Genomic DNA, 27,728 nt, shown 5'->3' with positions numbered 1-27,728 from the left:
TTAAACAGCTTTATACCAAAATACTTATATTCTTTCATATAGTCCATATAATTTAAAATTATTATTTGAATTATAGCATAAACCTGCAATGGACTTATTCTAGCAGACTTAGTCAAGGGCAGATGAGTGGAAACATTTTTTTGGAACCAAGAAAAACCCTTTCCTCATTTTCTCTTCCATATTTATAATATTCATTTATTCAGAAAATATTTGTTGATCCACTAAACTACTATGCATTAGGGATATATTAGTCAGCCCTGCATATTTTTTAAGTATAATAAATATCATTGCTTTTGAGAAAACAAAACGTTATGGTTTATGTCAATTTTCTTTTTCAGTGCCAGCTCCTGTTGAACATCAGATCTGTCCTGCTGTGTGTGTTTTAATGAAACTTTCATTTGATGAAGAGCATAGACATGCAATGAATGAACTTGGTAAGACAAAAATGCTTAATGCCGTAGAAGAATACTGAAGATTTTCATCATTGTTGAATTGGAATATAAGACCACTAACTTTTATTACCAGATGCTTCCTCCTTGTAGCAAATGATTATTCTCTGGTTTTCAGAGGAGAAAATGTTCTAAGTGACAAAAACTGCTACCCTTTTATAGGCTATCTTGGAGTTTCAAAATCTGAGTCAAAGATTGAGAAAATTACTAGATAGGCCACTCTTTGCCCCTATTGCCAAGGGAGACCCTGTGTGACTATTGATGGAGAGAGTAATTTGAATTATTTTGAAATGTGGAGCCTACTTCATTGTTTTCGCACTCAATCACTTCTCATAGGCACCAGAAGGAATTATTATTAAGAGTCTCATTTATCTTTGTGGTTATCAATACCCTACTGGATTTTCATGATAAGCAGCATGATATCTTCGAAACTGGTGAATATAGAAAGCATTATGGTCTAATTTAAAGTAGAAACATTCCATTAATTTTGGAAGGATTACTCTTTTAGGTATGTGTTATCCCACACTCTAAATCTTATGTAACCTGCATTTCTGCACCCCATTTTTCATGTAACAGTTTTTCTTTGATTTCTAGGTTCATTTTGCACAGGTGGTATTTATAAATTGCATCATGCTGAGCCATCTCATGTGAACTGGATCTCTCTAGTCATGCCACAAGCAAGAACCGCACACTGAGTTTCCATCTTAGTGTAGCTGTACCCTTGCTTTTTGTGCTGTTTATGTTACGTTACATTCCAGCTCCCACTTTGTTTTCCTATCACCCTCATCATTGTCGTTCATCATTTACCTTAAAAGTGACAAGGTCACGAGACTCTTAAACCCAGAGAACCTGAACAGCCAAAATGAGTATTGTCTCCTCAGAGTCATCACTGGGAGGCTATGCACTTGTGATTTCAGGCCTGCCCTCCAGCCCGGCATTTCTTCCTGCAGGCCCTCACAATTGGCCCACCTGATTCTCTTCCTTCCCCCACCCACGCCCAGCCTCCTGTGGAACTGAGTGTAATCTTATGAGTTCTCCCCTCCTCAATACAATCTCAGCATTTGTGAAAATTTTAAGTTTGGATGTTTTTTTTAATGCTAGTAGTAATGGGAAGGGGGTAAAAATAATGAAGAAACAGGAAAATTAATCCAATTTAAAGCTACCGGAAAGGTTTTTCTATAAATGTCCCTGTGTTCCAAATGGACTGTAGACTAGGACTGACACATTAATCATCTGAATTTCAAAGTAAACCTAGACTCAGTATTTGTTCCTCTTCCTTCTTCAGGTAGGAAGGCTACCCGGGGCATTTCATCACAGGAGCTAGGGCAGGGGCTTTCAGGTGAGGAGCAGGTTGGGGCCTCTGGGGGTGTGACTGTTGGGGACGTAGCCACAGCGGATTACCTTCTTCTCACTCCTAGCCTCTGAATTTGCACTGGAGCAAAAGAAGGATAAAGGTTTGTGCATTATGGAGAAATAGAGTAAGACAGCACAAGGTATCTGACAGTGAGGGATAAGGGGAAAAAAGTCCCAAGTAGGTAAAGGGAGATTCCTAAGCCCAGTCAGTTGGGACTGTCATTTGGACGTACGAGAAGATTCTACAACTATCAGGGTCATTTAAGTTTGTACCTATTAGTATTGCAAGTTTTAGACTATAATGTCAGTGATGTATACATTTATTAATTCCCAGCTCTGTCCCAGAAACTGTGCTAGGCACTAGATATGAAAATGATTAAGATGTGGTCCTGACTCTCAAGGAATTCAGGGTTTATTTGTCTTCGTGTTTCCCAAACCAGATCATAATGATCACCAGAGGCACTTGTCAAACAATGTAGAACCATGTAGAAGCCCTGTAGAAGCAGGCTGGGTAAAACAGAAGCTCCAGAGGGGGGACCTAGGAATCATATTTAACAAGTGACCCAGGTGATTCTTATGATCAGGAAATTTTGTGAAACACCAATCTATAGAATATTGATGTTGGGCCCCTAATATTTATTTTACAATGAAGCATTTCATGCTAATGGTGACTAGCTAAACCAACTAAAAGAAAAATAATATACTTTAAAAAATTGTGTCATCTTTCTGTTATCTTTTTTTGATAAGTCTAAATTAAAGATTTTGTTGAATGTCACCTGAAGCCATTGGTCCTCTACTATCTATAAGGTTATGAGATACCATATTGGATAATATTTGGTCCATCTGGACCACTATTTTCTAACAGAGACTCCAAGAAAAATGTGGAAGGACATGCTCATCATCTTTGCATTACCTTGCAACATACTGATTTTTCTTAGGGCAACCTAGTTTTTATTCCATCAGTCATCAATTTGCATAATATTTTTGTGAATCCATTTATAATTTTAATGTATGAATTATATTCTTTGCCTTAAAATTCACTGAGATGTCTTTATTTGCCTGAAATTATAAAGGGCTTTCTCTTTTATCTGATATCCTAAATTTTATTGAACGTTCTTTTTTCATTAGCCATGTTCTTCATGGTTTTGTTTATATCAACTACATCCTTCTTTATTCTTTGTTTTCAGGATCAAATCCTAAGATTTTTAGTTTTTCCATACAAGAATATTCAACTCTTTGCTCATTTAGTGCCTTCTTGGGACCTTTATCACAGGTATTGCTACACCAGGCAGGATTTTATGTAGGCTCAAAGCATAGTATGTTTTGTTTTGGTCTTGATAGTCTGCTTTATAATGCTCAGCATTTTGATGATCTCATCAGTACACAGGGCCACTGTCTTCAGGTCAACAGTGACCCCCAGGTCAATTTCCTGGGTCAAAGTGTTCAGTTCTTTTACTGGCTCCTTTTCTTTACCCAAGTATTAAATGGCGGAATTCCTCCAAGCCCTGTCCTAGGCTCTCTTCCTCTCTCCCTAGGCAGTATCCTCCACTCCATGGCTTCAGTTACAGTGGTTTTTCAAATTTACATCATCTTCACTCTGATGACTTTCAGACAGCTCTAACTCAGCTGTCACAAACTGAATTTGTTATTTCCTGCATCCCCAGATCTCTGTCTCTCCGAGGGTTCCTTTTCTCAGAAAATGGCATTCCAGTCTTGCTCAAGCCAGAATTTTGGAAGACATCCATGACTTGATCCTTGTCCCCTACATCTAGTAACTGACTACTTTAATATATCTCAAATCACTGCTCTTGTTTTCATTCCCAGTCCAAGCCACCTATAGTCTCTCCTATCTGCAGTACTTTGTCTTACCTGTCTCCCCATTTCCAGTCATAATCCATTCTGCACTCTGCAACCATTGGAATCTATTTAGAACACACCTACTTGTTCCTTCCCCTCCCTAAAATCCTTAGTGTGAGACATAAAGTCTTGCATGATCTGGCCTCTACCAATTTTTGTAGCTTCATCTTGTAACCCTCTCCTTGTTGCTCTACATTTCAGGCCCAGGGCCCTTGCACATGCTGTTTCATCTGGCTAAAATGCTTCATTGTTCCTGCCACACCCTTTTTAGATATTCATTCATCCTTTAAGTCTCAACTTAGACATTATTTCCTCAGCCTTTTTCCTGTCTGTGCCCCGCCCCTCCCCCCCACCCCCCGAGTCTAGATTAAGTTCACCTGCTACCTTGCCTTGGGCTTCTACACAACCCATCGCAGTTAAATTAGTTGTTCAACATCTATCTTTGCTCTAATCTATAAGATCCATAAAAACAGTGACTGTATTTTGTTCACAGCTATATATTTTTCCATCATCATGGGTGGATGGAGGAAAATCTTCCTAAATATGGTTTGGATTTTCCTTAACCAAATTAATTTTCACTTATCTACATTCAAACTCATCTGTCATTTCTGCTAGTCATAAAGATTTGCACAAATCTTCTACACTTGAATCCCCTAGCCTGGAATTCTTGACCTAAGATAGAACTCTGTCTTGCAAACTTGCAGATTCCTCTACATACTGACCCTTCTACATCATTTGCCAAAATACTAAATGTACAGGTTCTCTTTCAGATTAATGACTTGACTGATTAGACTTACAATATCTAAGAATTGCCTGTTCATATTCATCTTCTTTTCTGTCTAAGCCACTTCTCTGTGACAAAACAATATCCCCAGTCCCATGATGATTAATACTGATGATGAATGATATTTTGAATAGCCCCATATGCATTTTTATTTTTCTTTTTGTTTACTCCCTCACCATTTTGCTTTGCCTTTTGTTTTTTCACTACGCCTTCCTTTATGTCTTTCCTCCTCTTTTCCCTTCATTTTCCTCCTTGCCTTCCTAGTGTTGACCACTGTGGGTATTGTTGAGCACACCCAATGGTGGGAATCAAAGAGAAAGAAAATACTAAACCTTAATATAGTTGGTATTTGACACTTGTGAGTATCAAAGAAAAGTAAGAAATTTTTTTAAAAACATAAGTAGTTTTATAGAACTTAGTAATAAGTTGAACAGATAGTTCTTTTTTCATAAAAAAATAAGCTTTGCTTCATGCACAGTTTCACTTAGAAGTTTCAGTATTCCTAAAGATAATTATTCAACAGATAAAAAAAATATTGAAGTGATTAGGCCAGAGGGTGCAACAGTGAAGAGTGTTTATAAAGTCCTAATAATAAAAATGTTACCTTTTTCTGCTTACATTCAAGAAGACCTAGTGTTAGAAAGTAGCCTTCTTCATCGTTGACAAGATACAGTGTATGTGCAGTAAAGAGAGTATAATGCTCATTTCATTCAGCAAGGCAAAGGGCTGGAGGGTGGAGAAACTGGCAGAAAATGGAATAGTTGTCGGTTGTACTTTTCAAGTATATTACAAAAAAGTCCTTTCTAACAGTTTTTGTAGCTTGTAATTCTAAAGACAAGTTTAAGCCATATATTCTCATTCTTTGAGATCTTTTCCCTAATATTTAAGTTATAAACATGGTACCAATTTGTTTTATTTTAGATTATTATCTTTTTCCTCTTGCCCTTTTTGAATTAGGGGGACTGCAGGCCATTGCAGAGTTATTGCAAGTGGACTGTGAAATGTATGGGCTTACTAATGACCACTACAGTATTACATTAAGACGATATGCTGGAATGGCTTTGACAAACTTGACTTTTGGAGATGTAGCCAACAAGGTATGTTTTATAAGATCCATTTCTTAAGATACCTCAGGTATGAGTTCGTTTGCTTTTATATAAGCTACTTCACTGATTTTGTTACTCTTCTCATTAAACATTGACTAATAAAAACCTAAACTTCACACCCAACTGCATATCTTTACTCATTTGGTTGTCTGCCTAAAGAAAGGCAAAAGATGGAACACAGTAGTGGATTTACGTAATCACATTTAAATCACACTGTTCCTAGGAATGAGAGCAAAAATCTGAAGATTCTGATGGCCAGTGCAAGTGTTAGAAACATATTAGTTCCATCCAGATAAGAGACTTTAAAACCCTTTGCTTATCATTTCTCATGATTTATTCACTTTATTTTTCCAGTTTGCCAAGAGAAGAACAGATGGCAAAGTATTAGGAGGGTTATTTGTCTTTCGTTTATATAATCTGATTCTAAATTTTTTATGGGTAAAATATTAGTTATTATTAAAATGAGACAATTAAAACTGGATTTGAAGTTTAGTAGTCAAAAATACAGCACAGCTTCAGGTTGCTTTGACACTGACCCTCTCTTCCATATCTAATTTTACAGGCTACACTGTGCTCTATGAAAGGCTGCATGAGAGCGCTTGTGGCCCAACTAAAATCTGAAAGTGAGGACTTACAGCAGGTATTACTCAGAATTTCAAATGTTTTTCTTGGATATTGGCAGGTTAATGTCCTGATTTAGATTAATTTAATCTGTGGCTCAGTATTTAGTATCTCATGGTTAAATTATGATTACATTAATACCAGAATAAAGGAAAAAATTGTAGGAATTCCATTTGGCACTATATTAGCATTTAGGAGGAATTTCTTTATTAATAGATTTCTACTCTTAACTCTAGCATTAAAAACAAAAAAACAGCAACTGGTATAAATGATTTTATATACAAATTATTCTAAAATTGCTTCATTTCAGGTTATTGCAAGCGTCTTAAGGAATTTGTCTTGGCGAGCAGATGTAAATAGTAAAAAGACATTGCGTGAAGTTGGAAGTGTGAAAGCACTGATGGAGTGTGCTTTGGAAGTTAAAAAGGTACCTTGAAAACATTTAGTACTGTAATATGGATTTTACCTTTGGATATTTATTGCTGCCCTCTCTCACCCCTGAGAGTCCCTAATTTCTGACCTGTTTATTTCATCAATCCTTATTCTTAAACTTGTAAAAGTATTAAGATGGAAAAGTTTATATGACGTGGCCTAGAGTAAGTCAGAATTTTTCATGCTCGCACGGTTGACACCTTGGACCAGATAATTTTGTTTTGGGGGACTGACTTGTGCCATATTTAGTAGCATCCCTGGCCTTTGCCCACTAGATGTCAGTACACCCTCCCCTTAGTTGTAACAATCAAAAACATCTCCAGAGATTACCAAATGTCCCCTGGAAGGGAGGAGGGGCAGAATCACCCTTAGCTGAGAATCACTGGTGTAAGTATAACCTCTGTGCGCTCCGAATCTCAGTCCCCCGGAATCCTCAAATTTTGATGGTCAGCTTATCAAGAGGTAAGCAGACTAAACAGTGAGAAATCCCCCAAATAATGATTTGTTTACAAAAGGAAACATCTCGAGGTGGGATATCTACTTCAGAAACTAAACTAATTTAAAAAAAAAAGTAAACTTGAAATTTAAGAGGGACTAATAAGCAAGTCTTAGCTAACTAATCTGGGCTTCCTTTCACCTAACCCGTCCTCCTAGACCACAGCCTACATTTTTTTCTTCAAAATATCCTTTTTAAGAGAAGGTAAAAAGGTTTGGTTTTTATTGTTTGTTATGTATTTTTGCTGAATTATTTTATACCTGGAAAACTCAAGAAAATCAGCTGAAAAATTATTAGAAGTAAGAAAAGTATTCAACTAAATAACTGGTTGTAAAGATAATATTCAAATATACTTAGAGTCTACATAAACATACCTTTAAAACACTACTGAATCGGCAGAACACTTGTACTGACACTGCAGAAAAGAAGATATATGAATGGCCAATAAGCGCTTGAAAAGATACTCAATATCATTAGTCATCAGGGAAATACAAATTAAAACTACAATGAGATACCATTAGACATATTGGTTAAAATTTAAAAGATTGACCAAGTGTTGTCAAGGATGTTGAGCAGCTGGAGTTTTCATGCACTGCTAGTAGGAATGTAAAATGGTATGACCACTTTGGAGAACACTTGGCAGTGTTCTAAAGTTAAACATACACCTACCTTATGACCCAGCCATTCCACTCCTAAGTATTTACCCAAGAGGAACAAAAGTTTATGGTCACACAAAGACTTACACACAGATGTTCACAGCAGTATTATTTGTGATAGCCAAAAACTAGAAATAACTCTAATGTCCATCAACAGGTAAATGTATAAATAAATTGTGGCATATTCACTATGGAATACTATTCTGCTATACAAGAATGAACTATTGATACATGCAATAATCTATAGTGACAGAAAACAGATCAGTAATTGCCTAGGTTTGTGGAGTGGATTACCAGGAAATTTCAGAGGATAAAATAAGTGTTATTTTGGAGTGATGGTTTCATGAGTATCCGCATACATCAAAAATGATCAAATTACACACTTGAAATATGTGAAGCTTGTTTTCCGAATATACTTCAGTAAAGTTATACCAAAAAATTAGTACCGTGCACACTTTAAGACTCCTAATCTAATCAACCCTGCGTATTTTCAGAAAGATTTAATGTATTTGTATGTATTCTGGAGACTTGTACTGCTGCTGAATAATGGTTCATGACTTTATTCTCTCTCAAGGACCACAGTGGGCTACGTACAAACTAATTGCTACAAACCGAGAAAGCTAGATTAAAAACACATCCTACTGAGAAACATAAAATAAGACTGTAATAAATGGAAAGTCCCTGTTCTTGTAAACAAAGAGTAGTATTTTAAAGATCATTTCTCCCTAAATTCATATATAAATGTTTAATGTAAGTCCAATCTTGGAAAAACTAGCTCATCAGAAGTTTATAATACCCAATTCTGGTTTGAGCCTGCTTCTGGTTAGCAGTCTTAGAAATTATTTGTTCCCCGTTTTTCTACATTCAATGTAACAGTCATTGTCAACATTCCTTCTCTTTTTAATTCATCTCTTCCTTCTCAATTTCCCTTACTGCTAATGACCAAAAGAATCAGAACTACGTTCCACATTCCCCATGTATTGCATCGTTTTAACTTCATGCAGCTGGCTCGTACTCTTCTATACCACAGAACGCTTCCTTCACCTGTACCCTGTGCCCCAAGGGTTGCTGTGTACCCTTATCTTCCATCTCTTCTCTACTGGATGGCTGTAGAGAAGGCGGCTTTTTTGTTTCAGCTGTCTATAGGAAGCCCAGTATTGGGGGCAGGAAGGTGGGTGCTGGTTCTCTGTTGCTTCTTCTAACTCCTGTAGTGTTTCTCTTTTTCCTGTAACAACCAAAACCCTGAACAGGTCACTTCCTCCATTTCTTAATTAATCTTAATCTTCCTTCTTCATTACCTCCTAATTTTCTAACAAAATCTAGATTTAAAGATTAACTTGGGTTTTTCTTTTGTACCTATACCTATATTTGATACTTTTTCGTCACACACCTTATTGAAACCCTTCCCTTTGTTTTCACCACCTATATACATCCAACCTCTACTCGTTTCTTCTTATCTCCTCTAATCCTAACTATGAAGCTTCTCTGAAACAAAACCCTTGGCCCTCTACATGTGGTCTCGTAGAGAGCAACTTCTAATATTTTCCTACCTTCAGTTCTCACCTCTGGGCCACTTGCAATTTAGTTCACTCCTCTAAACTCTTGCTGTTTTTTCTGTGCTCAGGATACTTTGAATGTCCCGCCTTTTACCTCAATTACAATGTAATGAAAATTGAGCTCTATCCTTCTCACATCTTGATTGGTGGAAGCACTTCTTCCCTGCCTCTTGATAAAAAGTAACTAAACCTGTTCCTAGATTTTTTTCATTCATTTAATTTTCTGATAAAGAGAATAGAGTACAGTGGCTAGCTATTTATTGGATTAGACCTGAAATGTTTGCTGTGACATTCACGACCTTCTTTGACCTCTCTGCTCTTTCTTCCCACTGTTCCCCAGTATGCACTTTGATCTCCTCTGTGTCTTTCTGTTCTTCAGTCTTCTCTTCCGATTCCTACTTCCACACCGTTCCTCATTCTACTTCCCCGGCTAGGAGTCGCTGTCTTCTCTCTGAGTGTACAGGTCTTACCTTCTACAGAGCTGTTGTCCTCCGTGAAATATTTCATTTGTTTGATTAAATTCAAGTGACAATAATCTTTCCTTTAGAGTACTTTGTTTCATATATGGTTCTGCATCTTTTTTTCCCAAAGTAAATTGTTAGTGTCTTCCAAGCAGGCATCAGTTTGCTGTTTGTATCCTCTGGAGTGCCCGTAATTGTGATAGGCATAGAGTAGATTTCTAATGAATGTTTGTTCCTTGATTGATTTGTAGTAAGAAGAAAGACTGACATCAGGATCATGGCAAGTTTTTTTTTTTTGAACTTTTCATATTTTATTGTACCTTTTATCTACATATATATTAGGCTTAACAAACTGTAAAATTGTGATGTCAGGAATTCTACTTGGCTAAACTATGTATATAGTTAGTTAACATCATGCCAGGCATACAGAAATTACTCTGTAAAGCAAAAGGAAACTTTTGTTTTATTTGAATTGTTTGCTAATCATTTTACTAATCAAAATAATATATTAATATGCTTTTAAAAGAACTAAAACTTAGGGCCTTATAAAAAAAATAACAATCCCTGTCTGCTTCTTATCTGCTCCCAGACACAAATATCTGATTTTATTCTTGTATTGCCTCCAAGGTTCTAAATAATTTGCTTAAATGGCTATTTTAAAATTTATCTTCTTGAGACATTTCCTAGTGAATGCCTGGACGTAGATGAAAATTTGAAGCATACCTATACCACTCCTTACATAAGTGTTCTCAATTACCCTATTGATCATCTCTTCCACTGCAGCAACAAACTAAAACCCCCATTTATTGTGTATCAATCATAGACAATAACTCTATTGTATGTTCTTGCCTCCACCTGTTCTTAACAACTTTACATCCCTCACTATCTCCCACAAAAGCATAGTATTTATATTCTAATTTTGCCAATACATACATCTTAGGTTATTTTTCTGTAAGTTGATTTTAAATTTGAAAAACAATAAATGGCATTTACATTATTTTAAATGTCAATCTAAAGCCTAGTAGAATGTAAGAAATGCATTTCTTTCCCCTGATCTCAATTTCACAGATCTTGTGAGAATCATGGCAAGTTTTGACCAAATATCCTTAATTGTATACTCAGAGTGCTTCTATGGCAATTACAGTTTGACAATTTACTATCATATTGTGTAGCAGGGAGTTCTAGTTTTTGTAATTACTTTGTTTTTTTGGGAGTTTTAAGAAATTGGAGTTTTTCCAGGATGCTTTCTTTTTAATGTTACATTGTTAACTTTTGCATCAATCATATAAGCATGTATGTGTTTTTTATACAAACAGAATATTGTACATACTGCTCTGCAACTTGCTCTTTTCATGTAATAATACATCTTAGACATCTTTCCATATCAGTATGTAGAGGGTTTTGTCTTGTTTCTGGTACCCTGGAAGTGTTATCTTTTCTCAGAATACATATCAGTTTTGTTTTATTTTCTAATATAAGCTCTTGTAGGATATGTGTGTACCCTCTAAACACTTAGAATAAAGTTCATAAAGGTCATTAGTTTAATATTGTCTTCTGCTTGTTTTATGGAGATATCACTGACTTAAGTTCCATTTGGTATTTTATGAAAGTTTTTCTAAATGGGGAATTCGTAATACTTTACCAGTGAAGGATAAGCAGCAGGAGAGATAAAAAAATAACCTAATAGAAGTTATAAGAGGCAAATTCCAACTCTGATTAGGTGACACATACTCTGTTTCTTCATAGGAATCAACCCTCAAAAGCGTATTGAGTGCCTTATGGAATTTGTCAGCACATTGCACTGAGAATAAAGCTGATATATGTGCTGTAGATGGTGCACTTGCGTTTTTGGTTGGCACTCTCACTTACCGGAGCCAGACAAATACGTTAGCCATTATTGAAAGTGGAGGTGGGATATTGCGGAATGTGTCCAGCTTGATAGCTACAAATGAGGACCACAGGTAAATACAGAGTTTTATATTACTTTTAAATGAATTAGTATAGAATTCATACCCTCTAAAAGACCCACTTGTAAGCAGTGTTTTGTGTAATTATGTAAGTTCTAAACCAAATTATATTTATTATGGTGAAAAGATAACTATTAATTCCTAATTTACTTATTAGTTTGTTCTAATATAAGTTCATAGTATCATGAACTTGTCTAGAAATAAGCAAATGATAGTTGAGAGGTATAACCCATATATAGAGGAGAAAATTAAAGTCACAAATATTACAGAGAGTACCCTCATTCACATTTGTCTCATGGTGTCTTAACACCAATAAGCATAATATTATTTACCCAAGAGCAATTCATCCAGTCTACTAGATAGAGCTATGAAACCTAAGAGAGGACCTCAGATACAGGGCACACATTTTCAGAACTTGGGCTCTGTATTATGTTAACAAAAATATGGGTATCTTTCACAGCATATTCATTTTATTCATTCAGTTTAAAATTTTTTCAGTCTCGTTCCTCTCTCATTTTCAAAAAAGGCATGAGGTACTTTTAGTAAAAGAACTCATAAAGAATGTAAACATCTTTAAGTTTTTGATGCGCAAACTACAAGCCTTGTGGCCCTTTCTGCTGTGCAAAGAAGACTTCTTAAATTTAGTAAGCCCTCAGGTGTCTACTGGACTGCTGAGAGAAGACTGCCACATTAAAGCTTATTTACACCCTTGCCAATCAATTTTAAAGCTCACTAAAGCTGAATATGCTGTCGTGCTGTCACCATGCATTTAACAAACTGTAGCTCTTTCAAGTCCCAAAGTTAATTTTGCTGACTCTCAAACCTTGTTTTTATAGTTACCTTTAAATGTTTTAAAAACCTTTCATTCACTTTATTTTTGGAAATAACAACTACACACACAGTTTGCCAGAGAACACTTGTAAGGGGGAGGGCAGTACCACAAAATCAAGCCAGAGACAGCGATTACTGTAAAAGGTCAGTTTACTGATCTAACAGCTACAGAAAGATCTATTGATCGATTTTTCTACCTACCTCTTCCATGATGTCTCAGCAGTCTCCATTGTGGCACCCATCCATAGATTAAATGACCACAAAGTCCCTGTTCAGCATAGGATTTCACGATACATTTATAGACCTTACATTGGGAAACACTGTCACCATGTAAATAAAGTAAATGTATCTGCTCAAGAAACATTTTTAAAGCTATTGAGTCAGAATAGGAAATACAGAATAGATTTAAATTAACACTTTTACTTCTTTTAATCTGACAGATGAGTACTTTAAAACAATAAACATTAAGTGAACTAAGGTAAAACAAAAGGAGATGTGGGATGCTCAGAGTTTATAGTATAACTTGGTACAATTTTGTTATGCCTGTTCTTAATAAGTTTTAGTAGTTATCTAAGATTTAAATTTGTTTTCTATCCTTTCATTTGTTGTTACTACAGATTTTGACCTTAATTTTGTGACCTCTTATTTTTATTTCAGGCAAATCCTAAGAGAGAACAACTGCCTACAAACCTTATTACAACATTTGAAATCTCACAGTTTGACAATAGTCAGTAATGCGTGCGGAACCTTGTGGAATCTCTCAGCAAGAAATCCTAAAGACCAGGAAGCATTATGGGACATGGGGGCAGTCAGCATGCTCAAGAACCTCATTCATTCAAAGCACAAAATGATCGCTATGGGCAGTGCCGCAGCTTTAAGGAATCTCATGGCAAATAGACCTGCAAAGTATAAGGATGCCAATATTATGTCTCCTGGTTCAAGCTTGCCATCTCTTCATGTCAGGAAACAAAAAGCCCTAGAAGCAGAATTAGATGCTCAGCATTTATCAGAAACTTTTGACAATATTGACAATTTGAGTCCCAAGGCATCTCATCGTAGTAAGCAAAGGCACAAGCAGAGTCTCTACGGTGACTATGTTTTTGACACCAATCGACATGATGATAATAGGCCAGACAATTTTAATACTGGAAACATGACTGTCCTTTCACCATATTTAAATACTACAGTGTTGCCCAGCTCCTCTTCATCAAGGGGAAGTTTAGATAGTTCTCGTTCTGAAAAGGATAGAAGTTTGGAGAGAGAACGAGGAATTAGCCTAGGCAACTACCACCCAGCAACGGAAAATTCAGGAAGCTCTTCAAAGCGAGGTTTGCAGATTTCCACCACTGCAGCCCAGATTGCCAAAGTCATGGAGGAAGTATCGGCCATTCATACCTCCCAGGAAGACAGAAGTTCTGGGTCTACCACCGAATTACATTGTGGGACAGACGAGAGGAATGCACTGAGAAGAAGCTCTACTGCCCACACACATGCAAATACTTACAACTTCACTAAGTCAGAAAATTCAAATAGGACGTGTCCTATGCCTTATGCCAAGTTGGAATATAAGAGATCTTCAAATGATAGTTTAAATAGTGTCAGTAGTAGTGATGGTTATGGTAAAAGAGGTCAAATGAAACCTTCAATTGAATCCTATTCTGAAGATGATGAAAGTAAATTTTGCAGCTATGGTCAATATCCAGCTGACCTAGCACATAAAATACATAGTGCAAATCATATGGATGATAATGATGGAGAACTAGATACACCAATAAATTATAGTCTTAAATATTCAGATGAGCAATTGAACTCTGGAAGGCAAAGTCCTTCACAAAATGAAAGATGGGCAAGACCCAAACATATAATAGAAGATGAAATAAAACAAAGCGAGCAAAGACAATCAAGGAGTCAAAGCACAACTTATCCCATATATACTGAGAGCACTGATGATAAACACCTCAAGTTCCAGCCACATTTTGGACAGCAAGAATGTGTTTCCCCATATAGGTCAAGAGGAGCCAATGGTTCAGAAACAAATCGAGTAGGTTCTAATCATGGAATTAATCAAAATGTAAGCCAGTCTTTGTGTCAGGAAGATGATTATGAAGATGATAAACCAACCAACTATAGTGAACGCTACTCTGAGGAAGAGCAGCATGAGGAAGAAGAGAGACCAACAAATTATAGCATAAAATACAATGAAGAAAAACATCATGTGGATCAGCCTATTGATTATAGTTTAAAATATACCACAGACATTCCTTCCTCACAGAAACCATCATTTTCATTTTCAAAGAGTTCATCCGGACAGAGCACTAAAACTGAGCACATCTCTTCAAGCAGTGAGAATACATCTACCCCTTCATCTAATGCCCAGAGGCAGAGTCAGCTCCATCCAAGTTCAGCGCAGGGCAGAAGTGGCCAGACTCAGAAAGCCGCCTCCTGCAAAGTTCCCTCCATCAACCAAGAAACCATACAGACTTACTGTGTAGAAGATACTCCAATATGTTTTTCAAGGTGTAGTTCACTATCGTCTTTGTCATCAGCTGAGGATGAAATCGGATGTGAACAGACGACACAGGAAACAGAGTCTGCCAGTACTCTACAAATAGCAGAAATAAAAGAAAGCAGTGGAACTAGATCTACTGAAGATTCTGTGAGTGAAGTTCCAGCAGTGTCACAGCATGTTAGAACCAAATCCAGCAGACTCCAGGCTTCTGGTTTATCTTCAGAATCAACCAGGCACAAAGCTGTTGAATTTTCTTCAGGGGCCAAATCTCCATCAAAAAGTGGTGCTCAGACACCTAAAAGTCCACCAGAGCACTACGTTCAGGAGACTCCACTCATGTTTAGCAGATGCACTTCTGTCAGTTCCCTTGATAGTTTTGAGAGTCGTTCAATTGCCAGCTCTGTTCAGAGTGAACCCTGCAGTGGAATGGTAAGTGGCATTATAAGCCCCAGTGACCTTCCAGATAGCCCTGGACAAACCATGCCACCAAGCAGAAGTAAAACCCCTCCTCCTCCTCCTCCTCCTCAAACAGTTCAAACTAAGCGAGAGGTACCTAAAAATAAAGTACCTAATGCTGAAAAAAGAGAAAGTGGACCTAAGCAAGCTGCTGTAAATGCTGCAGTTCAAAGGGTCCAGGTTCTTCCAGATGCTGATACTTTATTACATTTTGCCACAGAAAGTACTCCAGATGGATTTTCTTGTTCATCTAGCCTAAGTGCACTGAGCCTCGATGAGCCATTTATACAGAAGGATGTGGAATTAAGAATAATGCCTGCAGTTCAGGAAAATGACAATGGGAATGAAACAGAATCTGAGCAGCCTGAAGAATCGAATGAAAACCAGGAAAAAGAGACAGAAAAACCTACCGATTCTGAAAAAGATTTATTAGATGATTCAGATGATGATGATATTGAAATACTAGAAGAATGTATTATTTCTGCCATGCCGACAAAATCTTCACGCAAAGCCAAAAAGCCAGCCCAGACTGCTTCAAAATTACCTCCACCGGTAGCAAGGAAACCAAGTCAACTGCCTGTGTACAAACTTCTGCCATCACAAAACAGGATACAAGCACAAAAGCATGTTAGTTTCACACCAGGAGATGATATGCCACGGGTGTATTGTGTAGAAGGGACACCTATAAACTTTTCCACAGCTACATCTCTAAGTGATCTAACAATAGAATCCCCTCCAAATGAGTTAGCTGCTGGAGAAGGGGTTAGAGCCGGGGCTCAGTCAGGTGAATTTGAAAAACGAGATACCATTCCTACAGAAGGCAGAAGTACGGATGAGGCTCAAAGAGGAAAAGTCTCATCTATAACTATACCTGAACTGGATGACAATAAAACAGAAGAAGGCGATATTCTTGCAGAATGCATTAATTCTGCTATGCCCAAAGGAAAAAGTCACAAGCCTTTCCGTGTGAAAAAGATAATGGACCAGGTCCAACAAGCATCTACGTCTTCATCTGGAAATAACAAGACTCAATTAGATGGTAAGAAAACAAAACCTACTTCACCAGTAAAACCTATGCCACAAAATACTGAATTTAGGACACGTGTAAGAAAAAATGCAGACTCAAAAAATAATTTAAATGCTGAAAGAACTTTCTCAGACAACAAAGATTCAAAGAAACAGAACTTGAAAAATAATTCCAAAGACTTTAATGATAAGCTACCAAATAACGAAGATCGAGTCAGAGGAAGTTTTAGTTTTGATTCCCCTCATCATTACACACCTATTGAAGGAACTCCATACTGTTTTTCACGAAATGATTCTTTGAGTTCTCTAGATTTTGATGATGATGATGTTGACCTTTCCAGGGAAAAGGCTGAATTAAGGAAGGGGAAAGAAAATAAGGAGTCAGAAGCTAAAGTTACCAGCCACTCAGAACTAACCTCGAACCAACAGTCAGCTGATAAGACACAAGCTGTTACAAAACATCCAATAAATCGAGGTCACTCTAAACCCATGCTACAGAAGCAATCCACTTTTCCCCAGTCATCCAAAGACGTACCTGACAGAGGGGCAGCAACTGATGAAAAATTACAGAATTTTGCTATTGAAAATACTCCAGTTTGCTTTTCTCGAAATTCCTCTTTAAGCTCTCTTAGTGACATTGATCAAGAAAATAACAACAACAAAGAAAATGAACCTGTCAAAGAGACAGAGCCCCCTGACTCACAGGGAGAACCAAGTAAACCTCAGGCATCAGGTTATGCTCCTAAATCATTTCACGTTGAAGATACCCCTGTTTGTTTCTCAAGAAACAGTTCTCTCAGTTCTCTTAGTATTGATTCTGAAGATGACCTGTTGCAGGAATGTATAAGTTCTGCAATGCCAAAAAAGAAAAAGCCTTCAAGGTTCAAGGGTGATAATGAAAAGCATAGTCCCAGAAATATGGGTGGTATATTAGCAGAAGATTTGACACTTGATTTGAAAGATATACAGAGACCAGATTCAGAACATGGTTTATCCCCTGATTCAGAAAATTTTGATTGGAAAGCTATTCAGGAAGGTGCAAATTCTATAGTAAGTAGTTTACATCAAGCTGCTGCTGCTGCATGTTTATCTAGACAAGCTTCATCTGATTCAGATTCCATCCTGTCACTGAAATCAGGAATCTCTCTGGGATCACCATTCCATCTTACACCTGATCAAGAGGAAAAACCCTTTACAAGTAATAAAGGCCCACGAATTCTAAAACCTGGGGAGAAAAGTACATTGGAAACTAAAAAGATAGAATCTGAAAATAAAGGAATCAAAGGAGGAAAAAAAGTTTATAAAAGTTTGATTACTGGAAAAGTTCGATCTAATTCAGAAATTTCAGGCCAAATGAAGCAGCCCCTTCAAACAAACATGCCTTCAATCTCTCGAGGTAGGACAATGATTCACATTCCAGGAGTTCGAAATAGTTCTTCAAGTACAAGTCCAGTTTCTAAAAAAGGCCCACCCCTTAAGACTCCAGCCTCCAAAAGCCCTAGTGAAGGTCAGACAGCCACCACTTCTCCTAGAGGAGCCAAGCCATCAGTGAAGTCAGAATTAAGCCCTGTCACCAGGCAGACATCCCAACCAGCTGGGTCAAATAAAGGGCCTTCCAGATCAGGATCTAGAGATTCCACTCCTTCAAGACCTGCCCAGCAACCATTAAGTAGACCTATGCAGTCTCCAGGGCGAAACTCAATTTCTCCTGGTAGAAATGGAATAAGTCCTCCCAACAAATTATCTCAACTGCCAAGGACATCATCCCCTAGTACTGCTTCAACTAAGTCCTCAGGTTCTGGGAAAATGTCATACACATCTCCAGGCAGACAGATGAGCCAACAGAACCTTACCAAACAAACAGGTTTATCCAAGAATGGCAGCAGTATCCCAAGAAGTGAGTCTGCATCCAAGGGACTAAATCAGATGAATAATAGCAATGGATCTAATAAAAAGGTAGAACTTTCTAGAATGTCTTCAACTAAATCAAGTGGAAGTGAATCTGATAGGTCAGAGAGACCCGTATTAGTACGCCAGTCAACTTTCATCAAAGAAGCTCCAAGTCCAACCCTAAGGAGAAAATTGGAGGAATCTGCTTCATTTGAATCTCTTTCTCCATCTTCTAGGCCAGATTCTCCCACGAGGTCCCAGGCACAGACTCCAATTTTAAGTCCTTCCCTCCCTGATATGTCTCTATCCATGCATTCATCTGTCCAGGCTGGTGGATGGCGGAAACTTCCACCTAATCTCAGTCCCTCCGTAGAGTATAACGATGGAAGACCAGCAAAGCGCCATGATATAGCACGCTCCCATTCTGAAAGTCCTTCCAGACTTCCAATCAACAGGTCAGGAACCTGGAAACGGGAGCACAGCAAACATTCATCATCCCTTCCTCGAGTAAGCACTTGGAGAAGAACTGGAAGTTCATCCTCAATTCTTTCTGCTTCATCTGAATCCAGTGAAAAAGCAAAAAGTGAAGATGAAAGACATGTGAACTCTATTTCAGGAACCAAACAAACTAAAGAAAACCAAGTATCCACAAAAGGAACATGGAGAAAAATAAAAGAAAGTGAGATTTCCCCCACAAATAGTACTTCTCAGACCACTTCCTCAGGTGCTGTAAATGGTGCTGAATCAAAGACTCTCATTTATCAAATGGCACCTGCTGTTTCTAAAACAGAGGATGTTTGGGTGAGAATTGAGGACTGTCCCATTAACAACCCTAGATCTGGACGATCTCCCACAGGAAATACCCCCCCAGTGATTGACAGTGTTTCAGAAAAGGGAAATTCACATGCTAAAGATTCAAAAGATAATCAGGGAAAGCAAAATGTAGGTAATGCCAGTGCTCCCGGACGCATCATGGGTTTGGAAAACCGCCTGAACTCTTTTATTCAGGTCGATGCCCCAGACCAAAAAGGAACTGAGGCAAAACCGGGACAAAGTAATCCTGTCCCTGCCTCAGAGACTAATGAAAGTTCTATAGCTGAGCGAACCCCATTCAGTTCTAGCAGCTCAAGCAAACACAGTTCACCTAGTGGGACTGTTGCTGCCAGAGTGACTCCTTTTAATTACAACCCAAGCCCTAGGAAAAGCAGCGCAGATAGCACTTCGGCCCGGCCGTCTCAGATCCCAACACCAGTGAACAACAACACAAAGAAACGAGATTCAAAAACTGACAGCACAGAATCTAGTGGAGCTCAAAGTCCTAAGCGCCATTCTGGGTCTTACCTAGTGACGTCTGTTTAAAAGAGGTAGAATGATGAAACTAAGAAAATTATGTGTGAATTACAACTGCTATGTAGAAATTTTGTTTCAAATGAAACTTTAAAAGAAACTGAAAGTGTTTGTAAATAGGTTTGATCCTTGTTAGAGAGTTTTTGTTCTGGAAGCCATATTTGATAGTATACTTTGTCTTCACTGGTTATATTTTGGGAGGCACTCTTGATAGTTAGGAAGAAAATGGTAAAGCCAAGTATATTTGTACAGTATGTTTTACATATATTTAAGTAGCTTCCCATCCCATCATCCTTTAATTATTGCTTGTCTTAAAATAATGAACACTACAGATAGAAGATATGATATATTGCTGTTATCAATCATTTCTAGATTATAAACTGACTAAACTTACATCAGGGAGAAATTGGTATTTATGCAAAAAACCATTATGTTTTAGTCCTTGTGAGTCCATCTAACATAATTAATCATGTGGCTGTGAAATTCACAGTAATATGGTTCCCAGTGAACAAGTTTACCCAGCCTGCTTTGCTTTACTGCATGAATGAAACTGATGGTTCAATTAACAGTTCTGTGGTCACATGATGTGCATATAGATAGCTACAGTGTAACAATTTACACTATTTTGTGCTCAAAACAAAAAAATCTGTGTAACTGTAAAACATTGAATGAAACTATTTTACCTGAACTAGATTTTATCTGAAAGTAGGTAGAATTTTTGCTATGCTGTAACTTGTTGTATATTCTGGTATTTGAGGTGAGATGGCTGCTCTTTTATTAATGAGACACGAATCGTGTTTCAACAGAAACTAAATGAACATTTCAGAATAAATTATTGCTGTATGTAAACTGTTAACTGAAATTGGTTTTTGTTCGAAGGGTCTTATTTCACATTTGTATTATTGTCCAAAGGGCCTCTTTTAAAAGCTTATATAAATTTTTTCATCAAATTCTATGCATTAAGAGTAAAATTCCTCCTATTGTAATAAAAACAATTGAAGCTGACTGTTGGCATTTAACCATTCTATGCATTGGCACTTAACCATTCCTGAAATTTATTTTTCTTATATGTGATCAGCAGTTACTAATGTTTAATATTTTTCCACTTAAACTTTTTTTCTTACTCCACTGGAGTTGATTTAGAACAGATTCATTTAATAGCTGTGTAAACCGCCTAGCGTGGAATTAGGCATTGAACGTAATAGGCCCATAGAATACTTCTTTTTTCTTAAGAGAATTCTATACTTGAAAAATTAATTGATTATTCTTAGGTATAAGTAGTCTCTTCCAAGCCTGTCTTGGAATGTAACTGTCTTGTCCCTTCATCTTCTCCCTGTTGCTACTGAGTCTGGAATAAAAACTATTTATTACCCTATATATTGTGGCAAAATTCCAGCAGCCAAGTATAATCAGCACTTTGTCATGCTCAGAAAATGCGAGTCGCCTGGAACAGCAAAAGTAGATTTAATACCAATAAGAAATGCAAGAGATGGTTTAAACCCCCTTGCCTGTTAAGGAAAACTTTGTTTTTGATGGGTAGACTGCAGGGTATTTGTTCGAATGCCGCCTTCCTCACAGGACAGAGAGAATCCTCCTTCAGGAAGGAAGATAAACTGGTACACTTAATAACAAAGATAAGTTAATATATCTTCCCAGAATTTGTTCTAAAAGATCAGAGGGTGAGGATGAAGATAAATGCTCACAGATTTGTTGAATAAATGAAAATTTATTTTTAGTGACAAAATGTATGCACTCTGCATTTGGGGAAGGGAAAAGATACTTAGGTATGGTGGGGCACTGGGAAAAGAGGATGAGGAGGAGTAAGCACATCTATCTGGTGTCCTGGAAATCACATCATGTAGTTAATTATCTAGCACTTACCTGTGTTTATCACTTACAGGAAGTGAGGCTGATTTTTTTTAACTAAAATGCCAGTAAATATAGTGCTGTGATTTGAAGGAATGCATTTTACCCCAAAGCCCATACTCTTTCCACTGGACCACTTTGCAAACACCTCAATTTACTGATTTTTGGAATATATCTGCATTTAAATTTTTGTCAAATTTTATCTGAAATAGTTTGTGAATAATAATACTAATTTATTCTATTTCTGTTTCTCAAAGCCTGCCTTATTCAACATGGATACATGCATATAGGTCATATTTCTTTCCTCTTTTAGTCCTGATTTTCTGTTTTTCTGAATTATTGCATACATAACAGTACTTATTTAAGTACTTTTATGGAAAGAGATGAGATGTAAGTCTATTAGAATAAAATCGCCTTTTTCAAGTAAGGAAAAAACATCAATCCTGGAAATAAAAAACGAGTGCCTTGCACATGCCAGAAAACTCAGGAATTCCTGTAGGCAACACCTACTAGGAAAAGGGCCAGTCTACATTGCCCATGGAGGAAAAAGATGCTGTGTGACACCCTCTAGTTAGAGACAATGGCTCTGAATTAGTAAAGGGGTAAATCTCAATTCTGCTTTTAGAAGTTTGCAGGGTGCCGCCGTAAGTGACAGCAGGCCAGATATCTCCAGCGTACGCTTGTTACAAATGGCATACTGAGCCCAGAGTTGGGATTAGTTAAGAGTTGTGATGCCTGTTAAGGGAAGTTGGGGGCTGTGCTCTATCTAGCTTTGGACCGCAGCAAACAGAGCTCCTAAGGCGGTGGTTTTCAAACTAGAGTGCATTTGAATCACCAGAAGTGCTTATTAAGACATTATTAAGATGGGCCACACCCTCAGTTTCTGATTCTGAGTGGGGCCCAAGAATTTGCAATTCTGACAAGTTCACAGGTGATGCTGATGCTCCCGGTCTGAGAACCACACTTTGAGAACTACTGCCCTGAGTTACAACAAGGGAGCTCCTTGAGTGTCTTCAGTTCTGGCTAGTCCTCTATTCTTCTCAACAGCTGGACCTTTAATCTGACAGTGTCTGCGAACAAACTTCTTTCTCCTTTGGGCTTGAAAGATTTGAATACTGAGCTATACATCTGATATAGCTCATCTCAACTCCCAGTAGTGGACAAATTCACCAGATGTGAGTGAACAAGTGATTCTGAAGACAATGACTACATTGGAGGGATCGGCTAATGCTCCCTTTGAAACAGAGTTATAAAGGCAATAATTTCAGCAAATATCTAATTTGGATTTGCAATAAGATAAGAAGAAACTATGAAAAGGGAACTTTAAAATGAAGGAAGATTGATTTCGGGTGAAAGGAAAATCTGCCTATCTGTTAATATGCAGTGGGAGTAATTAACAACCAATTAACTATGGCATATCAGATTGGTATTTAAGAGTAAACTTTACAAGTTACCTGGGCACTAAAAGGAAAGTTAATGAGAGGGAAAAAAATGAAATAAAAGATAAGCCCATAAGCATCAAATGGCACTGTAAGTACAGTCAAAAAAAATTTGACTTTTTAAAATATGAAACAAGGTTAATTAAGTGAAGGGATGATTCTGTTGCTGAGGATGGGAGTACTATATCTGAATTCATGTTATCACAGGATTTCTTTATATCTAAAATAGGAAAAGAACAGAGTACTAGAAATGCAAAAAAATTGCCAAGAGCTGAAGAAAGATTTGAGTAGTCAGATCATTAAAATTTACCAAACAAAAATGATTTTTCAAAAGTCATAGTGGCTACAATAGAGTATATAAATTATTTTTAAATTTATAATAAGCATATTTCACTCATATTATGCTGACTTTAAAATGCTGCTTTATAGTGCTGAAACCTGTGGACTCTGACTCCTGTAACACCAGGTCCTTTTCTTACCGTTCCCCTAACTGTTTGTTCTGTGTTCTAGAAAACTATATTCTGGTTTTCATTAGGCCATTGATACTTCTTTCAACTTGTTTCTATGTGTATAATATTGTTTTTGGTGCTAAATACACTTTCTTTCCTCTGATATTCAGTATAATTCTTTCTCTACATTTGTGACCACTCACTTATTTTCTTGAAGTTATGTGATTGTTACTTTTTTAATTAAAAATACTCAACTTTAGGTATACTAGTGAAGGTGACTATTGAATAAAAAGCCACATTAGTGAAAAATAACTATTGAGAACAATGCCAAATATTATCTGCCCCACCTCCACCATCTTTTGGAATCCCAAACACTTAGCCTCACTAGTTGGTCACTGAACCACGTACACAGTCTTTCTCCCTGACCCAGGGGAGACTCAACATCAGCTGGCCAGTGACCGAAGAATTGAATGGCCTGGCTTTAAAAAAAAAAGACTGGCCCAATCATTTTGAAGTAAGAATCACAAAAGAAATTTCTGGTTGGTGATTGAGGGCTGGAGCTGAAAGATCTTGTAGAGTTAAGGCTGTGGTTGTTATGGTTGGCATCATGAAGCTAAAAGTAAGTGAAAGCCAGCCAGTAGGGAAAGAGAAGGGAGCAGATAGAGGACGGAGGCATCGACAGCAAGTGGGGAGACAGAGGCACTAGCTTCTGGCGTTACCTCAGTCCCTGCCATTTCTGGGACTCAGTTCTACTTTTCCTTGTGTTTGGGGCATTTGTGAACTTCTAAACCCACTTTGTTCCTGAAGTAACTTGAAACTAACAAAAAACTGCATTTTGACACAGCTTAGTGAGTTGTTAATTTCAAAGATAGAGAACACTTTCTAAAAACATCTGTGGGGAGAGAGGAGTAGGTTCCCTACCAAAAAAATTAAGTTGGCATCAGTTTCTTCTCTGTAATACTGAATGCCAAAAAAGAAAAACATCAAAACAATGAAGAATATATGCAGCATTTGGAAGGGAACAGAAATATTACCTAAGAATTCTGAAACCAGCCAAACTAGCATTTAATTCATCTTAAGTACTTGTATTCTTCAGAATTCTTAATAATTGTAAGCAATAAGACCTTCTCTAAAAGAAAAGACGTTCATTTAAGGAATATTAGGTAGCTCACAGGATCTATATGACGGCCAGAAATTCAGTCTTGGAAATTAGACAGTGGAAACAATACCCAAACCATACTGTGAGGCTGCTTCGTTAAAAACCCAGCTGCTGCCCCTAAACCCTGGAACCCTCTGACACATCCTCGCTGTAAAACAAGGTTACTTGCTTCCTCACACTGCTCGCTTCTGAAGTTTTTCTTGGGTGGACATGATTGGTAGAGTCATGTGTTGGATTCATAAAACATGAATTCCCCAAATATGTGAGGGTCATTTCAAAAGCAGTAGGCAACCAGAAACCATGACGTATTTGTAGCTCAGTATTCCTGCTGCCCAAGGAATTAAAATAAATGGAAAGGTTTTAAGGAAACAATTTGAGCAATAAAACTTTAATCTTGAATAAACGTGTAAATAATTGTGGTTAATCTGATAACCTCAATGTGAATGTCCATGTAACTAAAACTGAAAAGATGAAATACTTAATAATTTTAATAACCTTAAATTCCACATTATTCCAGCCCAAACCAGGAAACAAGATTTAGAAGGGAAGGAACATGTAAAAGCCTGCTAAATTTCTAATCTTATGAAGGCAGTGTCAAGAGATACTATTTTACTTTTGACTTGGAGAAACACATTCAATTTTTTAATTTAGTGGTAACCCCAATGTTAAAAAGAAATAAAATTTCCCACCTAAATCACTAGCCAAAAGATAACAACTAAGAATACTTAAACAAGATATCTAAGATTAGGAGAAATGGCAGAGGGAGAATTAGCCACACAAAGAAGCATAAAATGACAGAGTAATACCAAATAATACATGGATTAAACACATACAGTGAAATAACCACTCTCAGATTGGAGTCAAGTGAAAAATCCTCCAACTATATACCGTTAACAAAAGACACACTTAAAATGATCCAGAAACCATAAAACTAAAAGTACAGCCACACTTGCACAGGCAAATGCAAAGAAAGGAGTATAATGGCAACTTTATATCAGACAAAGTATAATTCTGGATAAAAGCATCAAACATAATGAAAAGAAGATGAACAGTTATGATGCTTTCCTTAAATGTCAAATACAGCATCAAATGTATGAAACAAAATTACAAATACAAAAACTGACAAAAACCATGGAACCAGTGAGACAGTGTTTGACAGATGACTTAGTCTATACAAAACAAAAGGAGAAGTTATTATTTAAAACTACAACTTCATTCTGAAAAGGGTGGATCTTAAAGGAAGTTTCTCAGAAGGTCCTTTTCTTTACCTGAGGACCTGGATGGGTTTGGGATCCAAAAAGCTAAGCCTGGAGTTTAGGTGGAAGGAGAGTTAGAGAAAATTTCACAGGTTTGCTTAAGAGAGGCAAGAATTTGGGATTCTTGGGGAGCTCCAGGAATTGGGGGCTGAGGAGCAGAGATGGGGAGGCCAGAAGGAAAGAGGAGTCAGCAAAATGGTGCCAAGTCAAGGTCTATGTCGGGTAGCATGGCCAGTGAAGACCCTAGTGATGCAGTGGCTAAAAGGACCTTAGAAACGGTAATGTACACTATGTCAGTTGGAACCCTAAGTTCTTTGCAAAATCTTTGTTCCAGTATTAATGTATTGACTTGTTTTTAGTTTTCAGAATATTTTCTTAACAATTGCAATTAGCTTCACCATCACATTATCAATAATTAAATCTAAGTATAAATTAGATTTAAATGTTGACCATTGTTTCCTCTACATTACATGCCTTTCACTTTCTTCAATTCTTTATGTTATTATAATTTGACTTAGCTGGAGTATGTCCTCAAATAGTTATTTTCTTCCAGAAAAGCTAAGCTGGGGATATACTTTCTAAATGCTTGCTTGTTTAAAATTGGGTTTTTTCCCCTTAGACAAAGGATAATTTGGGTCACAATTTTGGTCACAATTCTTTTTCCTCAAAACTCTTAACTTCTAATGTTTACTGTGGCTAAGAAATTCAAATGTCAGTCTGAGTTTTATTCCATTATAGATAACTTTTATTTCCTACGTTGCTGTTTGTAGGGTTTTGTTTTTATCCTTGAAATAAAGAACTGTTACTGGCATAAGTCCAGCTGTGTGTCTTTTTTCCACAACCCTGTCTTTTAATACTGAATCTTTTCAATCTTGAGTCTTCAGCTCAGTAAATGTTCTCGTGTTATCTCTTTTCTTATTCCTGCTCCTCCATCACTTCCTTTCCCTCACTTTGCAGGATCAGAAACCAAGCCATATGATAAAGAATTTGGAATGGACACCAAGTTCAAATCAAACATGTCTACCAAAATGGCTCTCTCCGTCAGACACCAGCCAGAATCTTGCTGGTGCCTAAGTGGGACTGTACCGTCAGGAGTTCTTGTATCCAAACGTTGCAGTGTGTTCTTTTAGAAGTGGGAAAAACACCTGTCCACCACTTTGGTATCAGCATTTTCCCATAAGAGTACCAAAGCAGTACTGCTTGTGTTCAAATGCCTTAAAAGGATTTTTAATGAAACAGTTTCATTAAAACAGATTCTAGGGGCCGCCCGGTGGCACAGCAGTTAAGTGTGCACATTCTGCTTTGGCGGCCCAGGGTTCCCTGGTTCGGATCCCAGGCGCCGACATGGCACTGCATGGCAAGCCATGCTGTGGTAGGCGTCCCATGTATAAAGTAGAGGAAGATGGGCACGGATGTTAGCTCAGGGCCAGTCTTCCTCAGCAAAAAGAGGAGGATTGGCAGATGTTAGCTCAGGGCTAATCTTCCTCGAAAAAAATAAACCAGATTTTACTTATAGTCAACCCTTCCACCCCAAGATACAGGTATGAACCCAATAGAGACTGGATATGGAATGTAGATAAACCTGACTCATAAACACCACGTTGTGCTCTGGATTTTCTCCCTGACAATGGAAGCTCTGTCGTTAGGTCAGGTTGGTCTCCCTAACTTTTAGTTATCCTAGGGTAAATTCTCAGTCTTCTGTAGAAATTGACTTCTGACACGGTGGTAGATCATATTTCCAAAGATGGCACACTATCTCCCA

The 27,728-nt window shown here is 37.4% G+C and overlaps 1 protein-coding gene across 9 annotated transcripts in view; it reads left to right on the top strand.

Moving 5' to 3' along the window:
- Positions 1 to 26,757, top strand: part of APC (APC regulator of WNT signaling pathway) — a 122,600-nt gene extending 95,843 nt beyond the window's left edge. For 7 of the 9 annotated variants that reach the window (XM_046666137.1, XM_046666130.1, XM_046666133.1 and 4 more), the window contains 7 exons: positions 339 to 434; positions 1,735 to 1,788; positions 5,401 to 5,540; positions 6,112 to 6,189; positions 6,481 to 6,597; positions 11,518 to 11,732; positions 13,227 to 26,757. In XM_046666137.1, the coding sequence (XP_046522093.1) occupies positions 339 to 434; positions 1,735 to 1,788; positions 5,401 to 5,540; positions 6,112 to 6,189; positions 6,481 to 6,597; positions 11,518 to 11,732; positions 13,227 to 19,809 (7,283 nt within the window). In that variant the 3' untranslated portion in view covers positions 19,810 to 26,757. The remainder of the gene's footprint in view (positions 1 to 338; positions 435 to 1,734; positions 1,789 to 5,400; positions 5,541 to 6,111; positions 6,190 to 6,480; positions 6,598 to 11,517; positions 11,733 to 13,226) is intronic. The other 2 variants (XM_046666138.1, XM_046666136.1) reach the window with 1 other exon arrangement.
- The last annotated feature ends 971 nt before the right edge of the window (positions 26,758 to 27,728 follow it).

This window comes from Equus quagga, chromosome 7 (assembly GCF_021613505.1).
Source record: "Equus quagga isolate Etosha38 chromosome 7, UCLA_HA_Equagga_1.0, whole genome shotgun sequence".
Classification (NCBI taxonomy): domain Eukaryota; kingdom Metazoa; phylum Chordata; class Mammalia; order Perissodactyla; family Equidae; genus Equus; species Equus quagga.
The sequence above is the reverse complement of the archived record's forward strand: the minus strand, read 5'-3'. Positions and strand labels throughout refer to the sequence as shown.